Source organism: Nicotiana tabacum, chromosome 7 (genome assembly GCF_000715075.1).
Source record: "Nicotiana tabacum cultivar K326 chromosome 7, ASM71507v2, whole genome shotgun sequence".
NCBI lineage: Eukaryota > Viridiplantae > Streptophyta > Magnoliopsida > Solanales > Solanaceae > Nicotiana > Nicotiana tabacum.
Genome location: NC_134086.1, coordinates 90016762 through 90037839, shown reverse-complemented (window position 1 = coordinate 90037839; position 21078 = coordinate 90016762). Strand labels below are relative to the sequence as shown.

General features: G+C 35.3%; 2 protein-coding genes across 3 annotated transcripts; one reads left to right on the top strand and one right to left on the bottom strand.

The window, feature by feature from the left end:
* Positions 1–1354: 1354 nt before the first annotated feature.
* On the bottom strand, positions 1355–12059 carry LOC107827462 (uncharacterized). 2 transcript variants are annotated; one of them, XM_016654602.2, is made up of 10 exons: positions 11758–12059; positions 10634–11021; positions 9394–9594; positions 8997–9239; positions 8392–8458; positions 8094–8288; positions 6789–6880; positions 2905–3087; positions 2688–2824; positions 1355–1796 (listed from the first exon to the last, which is right to left on the bottom strand). In XM_016654602.2, the coding sequence occupies exons 1-10, from the start codon at positions 11892–11894 to the stop codon at positions 1577–1579; spliced, it is 1863 nt and encodes a 620-aa protein (XP_016510088.1). In that variant the 5' UTR covers positions 11895–12059; the 3' UTR covers positions 1355–1576. The 2 variants fall into 2 exon arrangements, with proteins under 2 accessions (XP_016510088.1, XP_016510089.1); XM_016654603.2 differs by having other exon boundaries at positions 8094–8246.
* Positions 12060–15779: 3720 nt separating this feature from the next.
* Positions 15780–16573, top strand: LOC142162165 (uncharacterized). The gene is made up of 2 exons (XM_075218489.1): positions 15780–16091; positions 16268–16573. The coding sequence occupies exons 1-2, from the start codon at positions 15780–15782 to the stop codon at positions 16571–16573; spliced, it is 618 nt and encodes a 205-aa protein (XP_075074590.1).
* Positions 16574–21078: the final 4505 nt, after the last annotated feature.

Here is a 21078-nt window from a genome sequence, read left to right as displayed (position 1 = left end):
AGTTACAAGACATTACACAACAAAAAATCAAAAACAAGAAAAGTTAATAAATAATTTGGAAAGTTACAATATGATTCATATATGATATCTTTAATTTGAAAAGAATGGTAAAAACTAGAAACAAAAATGAAAAGAAAAAACTTAAATCAATAAGGGATAATTTGGACAATATATATTTATGGTGAGGATAGTTTTGTCTTGAATAAATTAATTTTTTATTTCTGCTTCTGCTTTTTAGAAAAAGCTAAAATTTTCTGCTTGTTCCCAAAAGCAGAAAAACTGCTTCTGTTGTTGCCAAAAGTACTTTTCCGTCTTGGAAAATAGCTTAAATTTTTTGAAAAGTACTTTTTTAAGAAAAAAATGTTTTGGCCTCCAAGAAGCTTGGCCAAACAGGCTCTTAGAAATTAACCTCTACCTCTAGTCTGTAAACTAGGAGCAGGAGGGAAGAGAATATAAGTCGAGGAATACAGAAGAAAAATTGGAGAACATCGTACTATTGTTAAATTGCAGCACTTGGAAAAACACTTTTAGTCCTTATTTAACATAGTATTCCCTTTGTTCCAGTTTATGTGAACCTATTTTCTTTTTGCTCCGTTCTAAAAAGAATGACTCCTTTCTAAATTTGGTAACAATTTAGCTTAAACTTACAATTCTACCCTTAATTAGAAGCTTTTATAACCACACAAATACTCGGAAACCCTTTTTGCTTTATTTAGGACCACAAATTCCAAAAGTCTTTATTTTTTCTTAAACTCTGTGTCCAGTCAAACAGGTTCACATAAATTGGAATGGAAGGAGTAATACTTTTAGATTAAGTGATTATTGGATGTATCTTTTGTTTTTTGAAAACCTTGTTTTTAATGTTTCGTACCGTAAGCTTATACAGATTCTAATATTATTTTCAGAAACTCCACTTAAATCAAGATCAAGATCAAACCCAAACGAGATGTTACAACTTTTTTGGTTGAAAGAGAAAAGGGTGAAACAAAATCCACAGTAATTGCTTAGGAAAGAAAGATTATAGACGAATAAGACACTCTCATCCTTTATCTTTTCCTGTTCACTTCTCTATTTGGAAACTAAGGGATGGGAGAGAATAAATAGTACTAGTACAATTTTCTCTTTTCTTTACCTTCCTTTCTCTCCTTCACAAACAAAGCATAGATATGAAACCAAGCATGAAACTACTAAACAATTAACCAACACTCTCCCAGCTGGCTTCTGAAGCAAGTCCAAGAAGAGATAAATCGCTATTTACATGATTTTCTCATTAACAGATGAAACATAGAGAGAAAAGCCACTAGTTTGATGTACAAAATAGAGTATAACCAATACACAGTGTGGCGCAAGTTGCTTGCACTTAAAAACATTAGAGGAATGAATTGAACTGAAAATATTGGAGGAGCATTGTTCAGACGTCACAAGCATAACAGGACAAATATATCAACCTACAGAACCCAAAATCACATTAACAGCCTAAACATGAAATAAAAAAAAAAGTACAAACTAAAGAAGGCTCCTCATATTCAAATCAAATTTACAGAGCTACCAGAATTGACAAAATCAATAACCAACTTCAGTTCTCCTGGCTTCTGTTATCGGAAAGCACCGTTTCTTTTGAAAAATTGAACTTGCTAGTTGCACCAAAGATATCAGCAAGTTGCAACACAGTCTTTTGACAGGCAGCACTCGTTGGCAGGACAGCATCTGGAAGGCAAGGGATGCATTCAGGGAGAAATTCTATCTTGTTGAAGGTTGGAGCGTAGAGTGCCAGCGCCGTCCGACAGAATATGAATCTGCATTATTCAGAGTGTTTTTCCGTTCAAAGTTTTTGCTATGGACTCTTAAGTTATGTTTCCATAAGAAACAGAAAAGTATATAGGGTATAGCTCCTTTGAGAAATATAAATTAGAATACTAGCTTGCCAGGTTTACTCAACCCCCATATGTACCTAGCAAGACTGTATGCAGGGAATATGACTACATCTGTATTTTGGGTCTGCTATATGCTTTTTACCTTTTTACTATCTACACTCAAATGCCTATCTGCAAACAGTTTTGTTTCCTTCCTTCTACTGCAAACTTCAGCTTTCTATGCAACTAACCTTCCTGCCCAGAAAAATATCTGCTGTTATTTCTGACAATAACACCAGATTTTTACATTCCCACACGGACTCTTCAAGTGACCATGCCCTTGTCCACACTTTTGAGACACATCAGTAAACACTTAATCGAAATAAAAAAGAGTTCACATCGAACCCCCATGCCCACCACCTAACCCCCAAAAAGCCGAAAGAAATACAATTTCCCAAATCAACTTAACTGATGTTCTGAACCAACACCATTTTGGAACAGAAAATTTGATGTATGAGCGATTCATCAGTTTCTCCAAGTGGATTATTAGATTTTGCCCTTATACATGTTTCAATGTTAAATCAACTACTGCCAACAAGCAGCCTATGGATACACACAAGGTACTTCAAAGGAGATTATCTTTAACCTACTGCTCTTACGTTAAAATCAAGATTTGAAATTGATTTGGGACCTTTATTGGACTGTGATAGCCACCTATGGATTTCTAATCAGAAAACAGATTCAAGCTCCCATATCCAAACAGTCGAGGGTTACTTCAAACTTGATTAATAATATGAGTACTGAAGAAAATGTTGGGGAACAGTAGAAACCGACCTTAAAATGAGCCGCCGTAAAAATGGATCTCCAAGAGTTTGAGACCAAATAGGATTAAGATTGTCTGATGCTGCCAGTAACAAACCCCACTCATTTAATGATGAAGAAAGAAGTTTCTCAGCCTTACCATACATATCCTGAAAGCAATCCATACTTGAGCAAACCAAGCACGTATAAAAGAACAGATAATATGAAGTTGAGGTTTAAGCTAACACACCATGTCAATGTCAGAAACCATGAAACCAAGCATCAAAATGAAAGCCGGTAAAGGAACTGTAAGAAAACTGGTGAATGAGCTTCCACTTGGCTGACGAGAAGAATCCATCGCAGATATAGGCAGTGAAATTGTGGCAGAGAGTAGCATGGCAACTGGTTCTCCCTTCTCTGATCCACTTAAGGCCTGTTCACATTCATGCAAAATAATATTATTCATGCGACTGCAATAAATAAAAGTAAAAGGTTCATTCCCAAAATAATTTAGCCAATGATCAACAATAAACTAAAAACCAGTATTCTTAGACATTTACATTAACTTCCCAGGATATCTCACATATGTGTTCTGTGGCATCTAAATAACTTCAGACATATCTATTTGAAAGCGTACAAGAATATCAAGAAACAACGAGATAGCTCCCACTAAGAAAACAGAGTGCGCTGATGAAGTATGTTTTGTAAAAGAAAGCAGGCTGGAAAAAAGAAAAGTGCAACCTAAATATTGTCCTAGCTTGAAATGACAGGAGAAACCTTAATACACCATCAGAGTTTTTGACTGATACTAAATACCATCATCAAAGTTTGTAGACTATATTTCACACATAGATAGGGCGTCTAAAACATAAAGGGGTGGCATGCAAGCTTGATTTAGAAAAGGCATACGATCATGTCAATTGGAGATTCTTTTTAATCTATTGAGATTGATGAATTTTGGAGAAAAATGGATTGGATTCTGCATTTCAACAGTGAAGTTCTCCATTCTAATAAATGGTGACCCTCAAGGCTACTTCAACTCTCAGAGAGGACTCAGGCAAGGAGACCCACTTTCTACATATCTTTTTGTTTTGGTTATGGAAATGCTGACACAATGTTGAGAAAAGGAGAAAACTTTGGATGGTTAAAGGGCCTTAAGATAGGCAGAACTGGTGAGGAAGGAATGATGCTTAATCATATCCTGTATAACCCTCAGGGGTTGGCCTGGTGGCAATTGACTTGAGCAATGGGGTTTGCTCCCTTTCAAGGTCTCAAGTTCGAAACCCACTGGGTGCAAACAATTTCTGAGGGCCATCGGACTGGGTAAAACCTGAATTAACCGTAGTGCACTTGCGGGAAATTCCTTGCCGAGGGTCTGTGCACCCCCGGGATTAGTCGGGGCTCGAAGAAACTCGGACACCCGGTGCAAATCAAAAAAAAAAATATCCTGTATGCTGATGATTCCCTTCTATTTTGTGAAGCTAATAGAAACCAGATTCTATACTTGAGAGGGATTTTTCTTTGCTTTGAGGCAGTGTCTGGCCTGAAAATTAAACTTGCTAAGAGTAATATATTTAGCAATAATGTTGATGAATGTATTGAAGAGATGGCAGGAATCCTCGGATGCAGAGTTGAAAATTTTCCCACTACCTATTTGGGGCTTCCATTAGGGGTGAATAGAAATGATAAAAGCATTTGGCAAGGAGTTATTGACAGATGTAACAAAAAGCTATCTCCTTGGAGAAAGCAATACTTATCATTGGGGGCAGACTAACCTTAATTAATAGTGTATTGAATGGGGTTCCAACTTACACTATGTCTTTATTTAGTATGCCTGCATTAGTAGAAAAGAAATTGGACTCCATTAGAAGACAATTCTTATGGGATGGGAATGAAAACAAAAGGAAAACACACCTGGTCAAGTGGCAAGTGGTTACTGGAGATAAGAAAACAGGAGGTTTGGGAGTGAGAAATCTAAAACTACACAATAAAAGCCTTGCTTTTCATCAAGTGGCTGTGGAGATATAGCAGGGGAAATGAGGAAGTTTGGCAAAAACTGTTAGATGCTATCTATGGTAAAAGGGAGGGATGGAGACAATATCCCACACAACTAAAATCATGTGGAAGAATCTGGAAGAAAATAAGTGAAGGGTGGGATGATTTCTTACGATGTACAAGGTTAGAGGTTGGTAATGGTGCTAGAAACAAACTATGGCTGGATGTTTGGTATGGAGGTGAAAGTTTCAAAAACAGATTTCCAGATCTCTTTAGCTGAGCTGTGAACAAACAGGGATACATTACTGAGCTTAGTCCAGATTCAGGCTGGCATATTATATTTAGAAGGAACCTGAATGACTGGGAATTGGATAGTTTCTGCCAAATGCTTCAAAATTTGAACACATGCCAAATTGAAGTGGACAAAGCAGACAGTTTAATTTGGGTTAATAGCAGGGATAAACTATTCTCAGCAAACAATTGCTACAAAATGCAATTACAACAGAATAGCTTGGAGATTCCCAATTGGCCATGGAAAATGATTTGGAAAACCAAGGCACCTGTGAAAGCAGCTTGTTTTGGATGGATAGCAGCCAGGGAGGCTTGTTTAACTCAGAGTAATTTGCAAAGGAGAGGTTTTCCCATGTGCAGCAGGTGCTATCTCTGTAATATGGAACAGGAAATAGTGGAGCATCTATTTTTATGTTGCAGGTTTTCAAGGCAATGCTGGGAACTTTTCCTTAACATCATGGGAATATCATTGGTTATACCACAGAAGATCGGTAGTCTTATGGAAGTTTGGCAATCTCAGAGAATTAGAACAAATTTAAAGCATATGGAGGACCATTCTAAACTGTATATTATGGACTGTTTGGCTGGAAAGAAACAAGGCATGCTTTGAGGGGAAGAGGCTGCAGATTGATAAAGTCAAAAACAAATGTATCAAGAACTTATATTATTGGTGTTATAGCAGTACTTTAGACAGGATGGACCAATATTTGGACTTTTTGTATCTTATAGGGGGGAATATGTAATGTGAGTGGTGGGAGTATTGCTGATTTGCTTTGTACTTGTTTTTGTACCATCTTGGTACCTTTTTAATAAAAGACTTTACTTATCAAAAAAAAAAAAGGTATCATAGTTTAAACTCCATGATGTTGAGGGACACAATGATAATCGCATAAATCAAGATACTAAAACTACAGAAACTTACCCAGTAGCAAATGCAGAATAATACATCATAGTCACTACTGGATTATATCATATTTCAAAAACCTTAGGTAGTCCAGTTATCTAAATACAAGCTACAGTAGTTATTCCCGTATAATGATTCCATTGCAACCAAATAAAGCTTCCAAAATCTTCTCTCATCAGTCTGCTTATGTCTGTCAAACCATTACTAATACTCCACCTACTACTTTCTTTTAGTGACCGAAATCCGCTGTTTCAACTTCGCAAGTCAGGGATAATGGACCATACCCTCTACGGCTCTACCCTACTCCACTTAAACAATCTTGTTGCAACAACCAGGTTTTTAAATCGTGAAGTGCGCCGACCATACATCCTGCACTATACTACCTTTGCCAATGAACCAAATCCCTGGGAACTCTATGTAGCACATTTAACAATCGTCAGTCATGTTTGTCACAAGCTCCGTATTGGAAGTATGCACCCAAATGGAGCCCCTCCTCACTTTTATGCAGGGGAGCTGCATATCTAAAAACCAACACCACCTAATTACCTCAAGGCACCTTAAGATTTGCTTCTTAAATCAACCCAATATCATACATTAAGTTTTATGTAATCCCAAACAAGCTAATGTCATGACATGCAAACTAATTATTTTGTTAGCTGATGTTGGAAAATAATTGAAATAGGTTAAAGAGTTTTGCCTCTCTCAGAAATTCTCTTGCAACATGCATAAAACGTCAAGAAAAGAGGCCATTTCTGACCCTAAAACAGTTCATAAGCTTTAAATCATGAACTTAGATCTGACATTTCAGCAGTTTTAAATGCCAATAAATCTAAGTCGAACCAAACCCTTGTAGGTTATTTGTATTTGTGATAGTTTAAAATCTGCAACGCAAGTATCTTCCTGTGTCAGTCCCTCTATTAACATGCAATCATCAGGATGCTTACCGTGAATGCTTTACTGCCGTCACTGTCAATGACCAGAAAAAGTGGTCTTCTAGTGAATGGCAACAAGTCACATGGATAAATCCCATTCACACCTAAAAAGGAAAATAAAATTTCAGGATTAGTTTTATACAGACAAAAGATGACATTAATTTCAATTCAGGAAAAGAAATGGTTAAAAATAGCTTCTTGTGTGATTCACAGTAGAGATATTGATCAGCATTTATACTGCTGAGGGTAAAAACGAAATACCAGCCACATGACAGAAATGGAGTGTAACAAATTTACTTCAACTAGTTAGATAGAAGAATTGATGCTGCCATCAACCTTTGAGTCCACATGTCGCGAAAAAATATCAATAAATAACTCCGATTTTTTAATATGGTACAGTCGACCCCACAAACTCCCCTACTCAAGAGCCCAACAGTGCCTTTACCCAGTTTGCTCCACTTAGAGAAGTGTGAGCTTCATACTATAACGCAAAATGGTCCCAAAGAGAAGTGGTTGGTTCTTTGGATCTCAAGTTTGAGGAATCGACTAATATCAACAGAATTGTGTATTGGATACTGAAACTAGTTTTATTCCATAAACAGATATTGGAATTATTATTGTTTTGACAATGTATAATTGACATACTGAAACTAATAATTTTAATTGCAATTTGATATTTATAGAACTAAATTCATTACGCTTGGTGTCTTTTTTAAATTTAACATAAACCGAGGGCTTCACTTTGATGTAGCCTGAATTTCACTTCACTCTTTTCACTTACCACTTTTTTGAGCTTTCTCTTTTAAAGGCATGGCTACTAACTTTGACTTCATCGTGAAATCAAGTTGATATTACCCTCTTATGTTGAAGGTATAGGTGAAGTCAATCCCCTAACGTTATCTCTCATAGTGTTATCCCAAATCTTTGCATCACTTATTCTTGCCTCCAATTATCTTTACATGCAATCCTTATTTTTTTAGTCCTTAGTTTCTTTTTAGCTGTTTTTTAGTCAAAATACCCTTATCCAATATCTCCAACAACATATAATATAATCACTTTATTTGCTAATCCTCAACCAACAATACTTTATCCATTAATTTATAACTTGAAAAGATTAGCTCCGTAGTGTTAGTCATATCACTTTCCTCTGAAATTATGAAAATGCTTTTAGAGTCACTTATACACAATGTGACAAGACCTATATGCTATTCTACCAGCTGATACAGCAACGAGAGTATGGATACAGAATTGTTTTGCGCCTCAAAGCTGTTTGTGTATGGATAATTGGATTTACATAATGGAGAAAGTGTTCAATACCTCCAGTTCCACGAGAACCAATGTATACGCAACTACTCTGCTCACTTAAGCAATCCTCCCTGGTAGAAGTGGTATTTGCAATTTCAGTATCAGAGATCAGCGAAGATGTAGAGGTGGCTTCTAAGTAAACAGCACGAGACATAAAGCTCCTCCCTGCATCATGGGATGGAGAAGAAAAAAAGTTCTGAGAGCTTCCTGTCAAGAAATTTAAATTGTTAACAGGAGCAGTTTAAATTGAAAAATCCAGTTTTGAAAGAATAACTCAGTCAACATATGAGAGCTTTACACCTGCTACTACCTGCAGCGGACAAATATAGTAAAAGAACTCCATCATGAGATAGCTCCTCGCAGATTGTCGCCAAAACCTGCCAACAAATGGCAAAGTTAATTTAAGGGAGAATAGGCAAAGAGAATGCAATGATGAGGAAAATACAGATAATCCAGTAGCTAAAAATCTCCATATCCAAGGGAGGCCATCTTTAGAGAAGACACTAAAAGGATATTCAATAACTTCCATCTAGCGCAAATAATTTTAGTTGCAATAAAGCTCTGGGTGATATTAATAGAACATATGCTACCAAGAAAGTAAAGCTAATTTCCTAAAAAATAAGCTGTTACCTTTCCCATCTCACATTTGTGCCAAAAGCCCAAAACAAATTTCAGGTTTTCACATTACAACAACAACTGTATCTCAAGTTCAAGCTTTCACATCCACCAAGTTAGTTCAGATTGTACTGATAAGATATTGAAAAATGTAATAGATGATAAAATTGTAGTTTCAGTGAAGCTCAGAGAAGTCATAAGAGTATATTGATCAATGTCAGATGAGAGCACAGAATCTACAATTTGCTTTTTCGACAAACATAAATGCTGAACAAATACTAGGAAAGTGCAACTACTCACTGCTAAAAAATTTGTAACAGACGGGCGATATAAGATGGTCTTGCGAGGGTTAGGAGGCAGAGTAGGATCAGATATATCTTGTGAATAATTAACACGACTGGGTCCAGGAGCCCCATTCTGGCCAATACCAGTTCCAGCCCCACTTGGAGGAATCCCACCCGTCTGATAAAATGACCCACTAGGTTCCCACTCCAGACATTGTAGCATCCGGAAAGCGTCAAGAGTTAGTTCTGAATATTTAACCTGATCAACGCATTGAAAGAGAAACGAGCGAATATTAACACAGTTGATCAAGTATGAAAGTAGGATAATCAATGTTCATTAGTAAGCTGCATAATAAACCCAGTCACTTACAATTGGAATAGAAGGTAGACATGTCGAGGGAAGAAAGACTCACCTCATTGGGATGGTAACTGCACAGCAGCGTATCTCGTAATCTTAGCTTTCTCTTTGCTTCAACAACCTGCGGTAGGCAATCTGGATGAAGATCCAATACGACACTATATCTCAATGGCCTGGTATTCATAAAAGCTGAATCAGCTTTTAGAAACTTAACTATTTCCTGAACCACCAGCTTCCATTCTTTAAAATCAGTTTCCTGGAAATAAGACCATGTAAAGGTCATTCATCTTTTTAAAGATCATTTGTTGAATTTTTTCTTAGCCTATCACAACATCCAATGAGCAATGACCAAGTCAAGTGAGTGGAAGCAGGTCATACCATACAAAGGGCACTTATATTGTTCACCCAACCAAATGAAAATTCCATTAATCAATTAAACATTTCGGAAATTGTCAATTTCATGTTTGATACCAATTTTTTCACTGAATGTGCATTCTACAAGTTGTTTGTTCATCAATTTAATGGTGCAATAGAGTACAACAACAACAACAACCCAGTATAATCCCACTTAGTGGGGTCTGGGGAGGGTAGTGTGTACGCAAACCTTACCCTACCCTGGGGTAGAGAGGCTGTTTCCAAATAGACTCTCGGCATCTTTCCCTCCAAGAACATCCCACCTTACTCTTGGGGAGACTCGAACTCACAACCTCTTGGTTGGAAGTGAAGGTTGCTTACCATCAGAGCAACCCCTCTCGTCTATAGAGTATGTACAAGAAATACATCGCAAACTAAAAGTTTGTGGAGATCAATCATCCATTCCCATAAAAGCAGCCACTTCCTAAAGCAGGAAAAAAAAGGCAGCCCGGTGCACTAAGCTCCCGTTATGCGCGGGGTCCGAGGAAGGGATGGACCACAAGGGTTTATTGTACGCAGCCTTACCCTGCATTTCTGCAAGAGGCTGTTTCCACGGCTTGAACCTGTGACCTCCTGGTCACCGGCACCAACTTTACCGGTTACGCCAAGAATCCCCTTCTTCCTAAATTTTAGACCCTGAACATGCCACATATTTTTGTTAAAGGCACAAATTTAGATATAGAAAAAATGATTTCTACACATGTGTGAGCAAAGGTCTACATTATAAAAGATAAAATGTATATCTGACTCTGACAAACTACCTATGGTACCTTCTTCCGGTGCTGCTGGCGAATCAAAAGATTACATATGTTGGAACAGTACGTATGTATCTACAGGACAAGCATGTGGCCACAAAATTTTTAAGAATTAGGATCACTGACCTGGAACGCCCTCTTGCATTCATCAAGCAACATCTTAAGCTGATTAACCAATTGATACACCATATCTCGCCGATTCAAAACCAAACAAACTGTCATAAACCGAGCAAGAAACCGAAGTTGCTTGCTAGCAAGACTAACATCCTGAAACATTCCATCTTTAAAATACTCCCTAGTCAACACTGCCTCATAAAAGATATAAGACTCAGACAAATAGTTGGCCTCGCTTGTCCTCATGTACTGTCCAAAATAAAGCTGGCCAATCCGAGATGCAATATCCCCAATCTCCCATCTCTTGAGACCAGCTTCCACCAATTTCTGCCGATTCTCTTGTTGAAACTTCCACAGCTGTGTGTATACCTTGAAAACCTTGTAGAAGTATGTATCATATCTGATATTGCACAACCACCCAAATTAGAGACTGTGAAAAAGCCAAAACACTCTTTAAATGAATCAAAGTAGAAAACACTAAAACTGCACAGCATAGAAAAGGAAAAACTATCTCCACCTAGACCTTGTTGCTATAATGTAAAATGTTTTCCATGTGAAATTATTTTCTGGTGCTTGGTTGGGTAAGCCTATTGGAAATGGTTTTTTTTTTTTTTTTTAAGACAAGTCATAGAACTACCGAAAACCTTTTCTTAGAAACATTTTTGTACGACAAATAGTGGGAAAAAACTTATATTGTAAGTGATTTTGCACTGCACTTATGCTCCATATATGTGGTCCTATCGACATGTAACCAGTATTTTCCTCTTTGCTACTTATAATTATCACTAAAAACTACGAGCATTCTGTTCCACATGTTAATGTCCAACCAAACATGGAAATGGAAAAATGATCAAGTAAAACATTGTTCCAAGGAAAAATAATTTAAAGTTACTCCAAATAAGGCCCTAATTATCTGAAGCTACTGCACTAAACTGTCAATAATAACTCCTAAATTCTACATTTAGTGTCATTATCTAATATACACAAGGTTGGTTGCTAAAACGGGTGATTCCCTCTTTTCCCCTTTCCTTTTTCTTTTTTTGGGTTAAATCATTCCATTGAATTATCATCAAAAATATATCAAATAATCATTTAAATAATGGGAACTTTTGAGAGAAATTGGAAACGAGTTAGACCTGTTACGTTGGTAGTAGGGCAAATCTCGAATTTTGGAGAACTTCTTATCGGCTTTAGCAACGAGGGTCCAATAAACTTCGCTCACTGGTATGTTATTGTTATTGCTACTGTTGCTGTTTTGCTGATGCTGGGACATCCTTCCAATTCTCTAATTACTTCCCCTTTAGATGATAGTCAATTGAATTAATGAGGAAAACATCGAACATTTGCTGCCATTGATTCTTCCTTCTTTATTTCTCTTTACTTTTCCTTTTGGGGGGTAAATATGTTTGAAGGTAAAGTCTTCAAATTGATGCTGTTTATTTTCTTTTCCGTTTTAGAGCCCCCTTTGGTGCCGAAAAAGTGCTGAACCTAATTTAAAAAATAACTAGCTACATGTTTGGATAAAAGTGTTGAAATTAATAATAAGCAACTGAATAACTGGGTATACAAAGAGTTTTTTTTTTAAAAAGAAGTATTTTAGGGATAAAATAGTAAATATTTTGTTCAAGCCTAAAGTACTTATAAGCTGAAATTTGATAAGTTAGGGGAGACCAATTTATGGCTTTTGGCTTATAAGCACTTAATTTATAAGCACTTTTAATTTTACCAAACGCGTAGATAAGCCAAAAAATATTTATAAGCCAGTTTGACCCGCTTATAACCAAACACTCTCTTAGTACTGGGATTTGCGAATATGATTTTGTTGTTTAACGGGATTGGGCCGCTGATAATAAGGCCGATTCTTGGGGGCTGAAGTGCATAAATAGCCACTTTAACGCCAATCTTTCCGTGCGATATGCACAAATAGCCACTAATAGCACCTGTCTTTATTTTAAATTCAGTGTTTTAAATGTCTTTAGGCTTTAGTTACTGGTTTAATAAACTTATACCTGACTGGACAAAAATACTCTTTTGCTAAAACTTATACCTATGCTTTTATTAACGATCAGTAGCAGCAGCAGCGCACGTAACGAACTTCACTGTGATCGTCGAATTTCAAAGTATAGAATTGCAGAAGCTTCTCTTCCGATTTCAAACTATAAAATTCAACTTTCTCGTCCAAAAATCGACATAAATTTACAGTAAGTTATACTTTTATGTGTTTCTATTGATTTTTATTTCAACATAGTTATACTTTTTCCGATTTCTATTGATTTTTATACAGTAAGTAGAAATTTGATTATTTTTTTTGAATTTCTGGATTGATAAGGTTAAGGACATCGCGTCCTGTGATAATTCTATAAAAATTGAGCAAATAATATTAAGGACATAGTGTCCTGATTTTGGAAATTGAATTGAAAAAGTTAAGGACGCAATGTCCTTAACTTTTTTGATGTTCTTCTGTATATTAAGTACATAATGTTATAGTTTTGCAAATTATTTTGAAAAAGTTAAGGACACTTGGTCCTGAAGTTTGAGTTTCAAGTTGAAAAGTTCAGGACACTTGGTCCTGAATTTTGACTTACATGTTCAATAGTTAAGGACACTTGGTCCTGAACTTAGACTTACATGTTCAATAGTTAAGGACTTAACTTCAAAGTTCAAGTTCAATAGTTAAGGACATTTCGTTCTGAACTTTGACTTGCATGTTGAATAGTTAAGGACACTTGGTCCTTAACTTAGAGTTCCAAGTTAAAAAGTTAAGGACAGGGAGTCCTTAACTTCAAGTTTCAAGTTCAAAAGTTAAGGACACTTGGTCTTTAACTTTGAATTCCAATTTCAAAAGTTAAGGACACTTGTTCCTTTACTTACAATTCCAAGTTCATAACTTAAGGACACTCGGTCCTGAAATTTAAGTTACAAGCTCATAAGTTAAGGACACTTGATCCTGAAATTTGAATTCTAAGTTCAAAAGTTAAGGACAAAAGTTAAGGACACTTGGTCTTGAACTTACAGTACCAGTTCTTAATTATACAAGGATTGCTCTATAAAATATGTCCTGAGTTTCCCATTCTCTTGACTTGCAGGATGGAAACAATATGCATTATAGTTGTTTTTAATGGTAGATGGACTGAAGACTATAAGTATCTTGATCATCAAACAAAGCTTGTTCTAGTACCTGAGGCAATTCGATTTCAAGATTTCATTAAACAGATCTTTGAAGTTATTGAATTGGATAGAGACAAGTTCGAAGCAGTGATATGATTTGATATCAACCTTGGAACAAGCAAGGTAATACTTGTATCCAAAGATTTAGATCTTCACACGTGTATAAAGTTACTAAAAACTCATTCACTCTTCAAGGGGTGTCGTTTCATTGTTGATATTTCGAAAAGAGTTTTTGGATCAACAAGCAACTTTGAACATGTCAACAGAGAAACGCAACATGGCAATCAAAAAAATGCCAACAGATAATGGAAATAGATATGGTTGAAGCTCAACCAATAATTGAAGAGGTGTTTCAAACACATGTCTAAAGAGAAACTCAACATGACAATCAAAACAAATGCCAACAGATAATGAAAATAGATATGGTTGAAGCTCAACCAATAACTGAAGAGGTGCTTCAAACATTTGATTCTATTCAAGTAGAAGGACAAAGCATTATAGAGATTGACAACAAACAAGCTTTGGGTATTCAAGTCTTAGAGAGTGCACCGGTAATCGAAGAAGTTGCTGAAAAAATCTCTACTCAACTAACTAGACGAAGGTCAAATTTGAAACAAAAAGAATCCCCAACTACGATATTAAGAGAAAATGCTTCGTTGGATGAAATAAAAGTGGGATCAGTATTTGACAAAAAGAAGAGTATAATTAATTATTTTTCGAATATAGCAATTAAAGGACATTTTGAATTCAAGGTTGTTAGATCAAGCTCAACAAGATATTCGTTGAAATGCAATGATGATAGGTGTGGATGGTGTGTGCGTGCTTTATGAATTAAAGATTCAACACTGTTCAAGATATTAAAGATTGAGAAAAATCATGACTGCTCTGTTAACACTATGAAAGCTGATCAAAGGCATGCAACTTCAAAGTTGATTAGTGGTTACATTATCGACAATCTTCGAGACCCAAGGTTTGAAGTTACACCAGCTTTTGTCATGGCAGAAATGCAGAAATACAAAAATTGCATGGACGAGACATTGGGTATCACAAGGTGTGGCATGCTATTTAACTTGCTTCCACTTTAATAAGAGGAACTCCTGAAGAGAATTATGAATTATTTTCTTCATACTTGTATATGATGAGAAGTAAAAACCCGGGAACATATACTAACATAAAGATAGACGACAACAACAGGTAAACAATCAAAAAAAAAGTTTATTAGTCCGTTTTATAAAATTTAGGACATGCTGTCTTTAACCAGTTAACTTTTGAGCTTGTAACCAGAAGTTCAGGACTGACTGTCCTTAACTTTTGAACTTGTAAGTCAAAGTTAAGGACTGCATGTCCTTAACTTTTGAACTTTGAACTCAAAGTTAAGGACTGCATGTCCTTAACTTTATAACTTGTAACTCTAAGTTAAGGACTGACTGTCCTTAACTTTTGACCTTGTAAGTCTAACTACAGGACTACTTATCCTTAACTTTTGGCCTTGTAATCTGAAGTTCAGGACTACCTGTCTTTAACTTCTGTTAACCTTGTTTTATACTGTATTTTCAGGTTTATTTATATGTTTTATGCATATGGATCATCAATATTTGGTTGGAATCATTGTAGACCTGTGATTGCTGTTGATGCAATTTTTTGAAGTCAAAATTTCGCGGTGTTTTAATGATTTCAGTTTCAAAGGATGCAAATAACCAAATTTTTCCACTAGCCTTTGGAATAGCATAATCTGAAAATAACAATTCCTATGAGTGCTACTTTAATCAGCTTCGCAATGCAATTGGGAGCCATGAGAATTTAATTTTTTTTATCAGACAGGCATCAAGCTATTGCACATGGCATTGCAAAGGTATATCCTGGAAACCATCATGGGATTTGTATCTATCATTTGGAGTAGAACCTAAAGCGAAGGAAAGTGAAAAGTGAGGTCATAAAACTTTTCCAAAGTGCTGCAAGAGTATACAGGCGCAAAGAATTTGATTTATACATGTCAGATATAGCAAAAGTAGATAAGAAGACTTATGACTACTTGATGGAAGAACCACCAGAAAGGTGGGTACGTTCTTGTAGTCCACAACGAAGATATGACATGCTCACAACAAACATAGTTGAGTCAATGAATTCTGTCCCATTAGAAGCAAGGGAGCTGCCTATATTAAGAATGATGGATTTCATTCAAGTGAAGCTACAACGTTGGTTTTATGAAAGAAGAAATAAAGCAGAAGGAAGTTTTTATGATGTTTCTTGTTGGGTAGAGGATGAATTGAAGAAAAAGATAAATTTAGCATTTACTTTGAATGTAAGTATTATGTTCTATGTTTAGGTTATGATTTTAATATAATTTAACATAATGTACTAACTTATAATTTTTCAATATTGAAGGTCTTCCCTGTTGATTCATGGCATTCTAGAGTTGAAGAAGCAGGAATAACTTTCTTGGTGGACTTAAACAAAAGAACATGTGATTGTTTTCAGTTTCAATTTGATGAATTACCATGCATACATGCAATTGCAGCTATCGAGATGAGAAACATCAAGAAGTCCAACTTTTGCTCGCACTGGTACTTAAAGGAATCTTGGCTGAAAACATATGAAAGACAAATATATCCTGTAGGACATACTGATTCTTGGATTGTACCAGAGAGTGTTAAGTCACAAATTGTTAAACCTCCATATTTCAAAGTGCCACCAGGTAGAAGGCAGAAGAAAAGGCATATTCCAGCTACCAAGTCATCAAAAAATAACATTCAAGTGTGGTCGTTGCAGAAGAATTGGTCATAATAGAACAACTTGTATATATTCTCCGGCAGTCCATCCATTTTCAAGAAAGCATAGAGAATAGTAGATATATTCACTTACGTTTATCGACTCTTTTAAGTTTTTGCTATAAATTGGATTCATTTAGATTATTCTTATTTGAGTAGATGTCTGAATTTTTAAAAGTTCTTTCTGCTTACGTTCTTTTTATTTCTTTTGAGTTTAAAGTTCAAAAGTTAAGGATAGGAGTCCTTAAGTTTGACTTACAGGTTCAAAAGTTAAGGACATGCAGTCCTTAAGTTTGAATTACAGGTTCAAAAGTTAAGGACAGACAGTCATTAACTTAGAGTTCAAAGTTCAAAAGTTAAGGACTGTCTGTCCTTAAATTTGAGTTTCAAGTTCAAAAGTTAAGGACATGAGTCCTTAAGTATGACTTGAAGGTTCAAAAGTTAAGGATAGGCAGTCCTTAAGTTTGAATTACAGGTTCAAAAGTTAAGGACAGACAGGTTCAGAAGTTAAGGACAAGTTGTCCTTAAGTTTGACTTGGAGGTTCAAAAGTTAAGGACAAGCAATCCTTAAGTTTGAGTTACAAGTTGAAAAGTTAAGGACACTTGGTCCAGAAGTTTCAGTTTCAAGTTCAAAAGTTAAGGACACATGGTCCTGAACTTTGACTTACAAGTTCAAAAGTTAAGGACATTTGGCCCTTAACTTTGAATTTGAAGTTCAATTACACTTAGTCATGAACTAATACTAACAAGCTCAATGGACAAATCAATACTAGACAGAAACAAGGAAATTAATAACATGATGCCTTCATATTACTTCTGAAATTGTAATTTTGCATAGCTGTGACAAAAAATTATGCTATGCCAACAAAATAAAAGTGCCTTTTGAGGAATTTACAGGATATTTCAGAATTCATATGGATTCTTTGCAGCAATTTTATACAAAATATCAACCACAACTAACTTTCTTTACAACTAAACTACAACTCCTTCGGACAACAAGTTTCATTTTCACTATCATTGTCATCGCCAACAATTTCTGGTAGTGTATCATAACCAAAATTTCTTTTTCACTCACCATGTGCCCAAAGATTTACGGCAAGTTCTTTTCTAAAGTCTTTTATGTCTTCAGGTTGGAATTTCTCCACATCCTTTCCAATCATCAACAACTTCACATACTTAATAAGGAATGCACCACAATTAGTCCTAAGAAAAATGTAAGATATGGAGTCAATTAAACAATAAATCTAAAGTACATATAAATTATATAACAAATAACAACACGTACGATCCAGTTTGGTTTGGTGATCTTTGCTACTGAATATCAAATTTGTTGAATGCATTTCCAAAAGACTTGTGATGTTTGTCAAACTATGAGAACTTTAGCAAGTGGGGGATCATGCGTGCATACATTTCAATGTGATTCATCCGTGCCTCATATGACTTACTATATATGGAATAGTACACATCAATCTTTTTCGCATTCAAGTCCAATACCCCTAAAAGAAAATGTGTCACAACATTATCATCTTCTGAAAGAAGCCGACATAGAAAAATAATTTTGTCAACCTCTGTCCAAGTAATTCCACATCTACGACTGTCGCCCCATACATATGGTGTCAGAAACAATTGATTATCACCAGACCAAAACTCATCTGTAGCATTTTCATTGAAATCCTTATACACAAGCACCATATAGTTATCAAAAAGTATATCTATAGTTGTGCAACAAAAATGATGGTCGCGAGGGTGGTAGTATTCCTTCTTTCTCAGATAATATAGGGAAATGTCTATATGCTTCATAAAAAGGCAAAAAATAAAATAAATCCATCAGTCATAAAATAATTAAAAATGATAAATTAAGAATAAAGAAAATAAATGCCTTTCGAATTATCAAACCTTATCATTAAGTACAAAGCCACTATCTGAAAGCTCAAAGAAGAACATTTTACTACTGATTTTTTGATGATACAATTTGTATGGATTCTTTCTCACACCATTATCATCAGCATATATATCAGCTTGTCCCCTGAAAATTTTGAAAATATCAAAGTTCGAAGTTAGTCCTAAACTTAGCCTTTCAAGTTGAAAAGTAAAGGACACTTGGTCATGAAATTTGAGTTTCAAGTTCAAAAGTTAAGGACACTTGGTCCTGAAGTTTGAGTTTCAAGTTCAAAAGTTAAGGACACATGGTCCTGAACTTAGACTTACAAGTTCAATGTTCAGGACACTTTGTCCTTAACTTAGACTAACAAGTATAAAAGTTAAGGACAAGTAGTCCTTAACTTATAGTTCCAACTTCAAAAGTTAAGGACACTTGGTCCTGAACTTCAAGTTTCAAGTTCACACATGGTCATGAACTTAGACTTTCAACTTCAAAAGTTGAGGATACTTGGTCCTGAACTTAAACTTATAAGTTCAAAAGTTAAGGACATATGGTCCTGAACTTTGACCTACAAGTTTAAAAGTTTAGGACACTTGGTCATGAATTTTGAATTCCAAGTTGAAAAGTTAAGGACACTTGGTCCTTAACTTTGATTTTCAAATTCAAAAGTTAAGGACACTTAGTCCTAAACTTAGACTTACAATCACAGAAGTTAATGACACTTAACTTTAGCAATTTCAATATCAATACACTTAGTCATAAATTTAAAATTACAAGTTAAGGACACGAATTTAAGTAATTAACAAATAATGAAATACATTAAGGGACTTACTGTTTTTTGCGACCTTTCCTTTTCTCCTTGCCCAACCACATAATGAATTTCTTCAATAATTTTGCATCATCTTTGGCATAATGAAAAATACATCTACGAGTATATGTTGATTTTATCCAGTCTGAACTCTTGGGAGTATTTTCATTGTGTGCGATCGATGTTCCTGTTTTTCTTTCCTGATCAAAAAGAGATTTCAACTGCCAACTAAGCTTCTTATTCCTTTTACCTCGACCAAGCTCTTCTTCAACATTTCCTTCAACCTCCATAGACAAACCCCCATCAATTCTCATTTGTGTACTTGGAGGAGTAGGAGTAAGAATAGAAAATAACGGACCATCATAACCAGTACTATCTCTCTTTCTTTTCCTAGTATATTGGTTAATAGCTTCATCATTATTTTCCTCTGCAGACAACACTATATATATATATATGCTAGTCGTCAAATGAAGAGACAAAAACTAAGAACATTATTTTTAAATATACTGTCATTTTCAATTATGAATATGATATTTAGGACACAATCAATATCTGTCTTGTTCACACTACCTTCTTGTATTTTTTCAACAGACAATTGAGCTGACATATTGGTTGCATCATTTTCTTTATCTTCCAACTGCACATTTTCTTTATTTTTGCAACTGTTCTCCATGTTCTTCAGTTGCAAGTTTACAAGATTCTGCAAAATATTTACAAGACCTAACACAATTAGTACTTGTTACTAATCTTTGATTAAAATAAACATGTATAAAATTAAAAAAAACATTGTCTAACCGTCTGCAATTGTCAAGATCATCCCAGTTAAATCGTATCTTTACTAGCATTTTCTTGGCTTCCAATATTGTCAGTAAGAGAGCGAGGTGTAGAAAGATCACATGTCACGTCTATGCATTTGGAAACAATCTCACTTATGCTTGTTCCTTCGGTATTTTCTAGGTCTTGAGATTGCACTCCACTTTTCTCTTGATACTCCAATCCAGCTTCTTCCCTTGCAGCCTCAAAAGATTCTGTAACATTTGCAATTAATACCCATTCTATTAGTTCACTAAAACTAACATTCAACATATCATGAAAATTTCATCTAACCTTGATTGGCACAATTTTGAACTCCAAATTTCTCTTTATATGAGAGAGATGTAGACATATCATATGTTCCTTCTAAACATTTGCATATAATCTCACTGATACTTGTTCCCAATAGACTTTCTAAATCCTGAGATTGCAATCCACATTTACAAATTTTTTCTGTTACTCCTGTCTCTTTTGAATTTTCCTGGTCTTGGCATTCTACTACATATTGAACTTCTACTCCATCAATAGATTCTACAAATATTTGTTATCACAAAATTTTTTATATGTATTACACTATTGAATATAAATTTCAATGAAAAAAATTCAAAATCTATATCTAACCTTTCCTAATTTCAATGACGTTATCAGTTTCATCATCTAGATGTGCATCTCTAAAATCGCTTTCAGACTGAACTTCTGTATGCACATCCATATCATCATGTTCATCACCACCTGCATCTTTGTTAATTGTAACAGTATGCTCTGTACTATGACAATGATCATCAACTCCATCTTTAGTAATTGGAATGCTAGATTCTCTCTCTATGTTCCTTTAATAAGGTTTCACATAAATCTTCAACAAAGTATCAATCTTTGATCCTAGACTTTTCTTTAAATCCTGTGAAAGAAAATAAGTTAGAAAGTTAAGGACAGGTAGTCCTAAACTTCAAGTTACAAGTAAAGAAGTTAAGGACAGGCAGTCCTTAACTTAGAGTAACTAGTTCAAAAGTTAAGGACA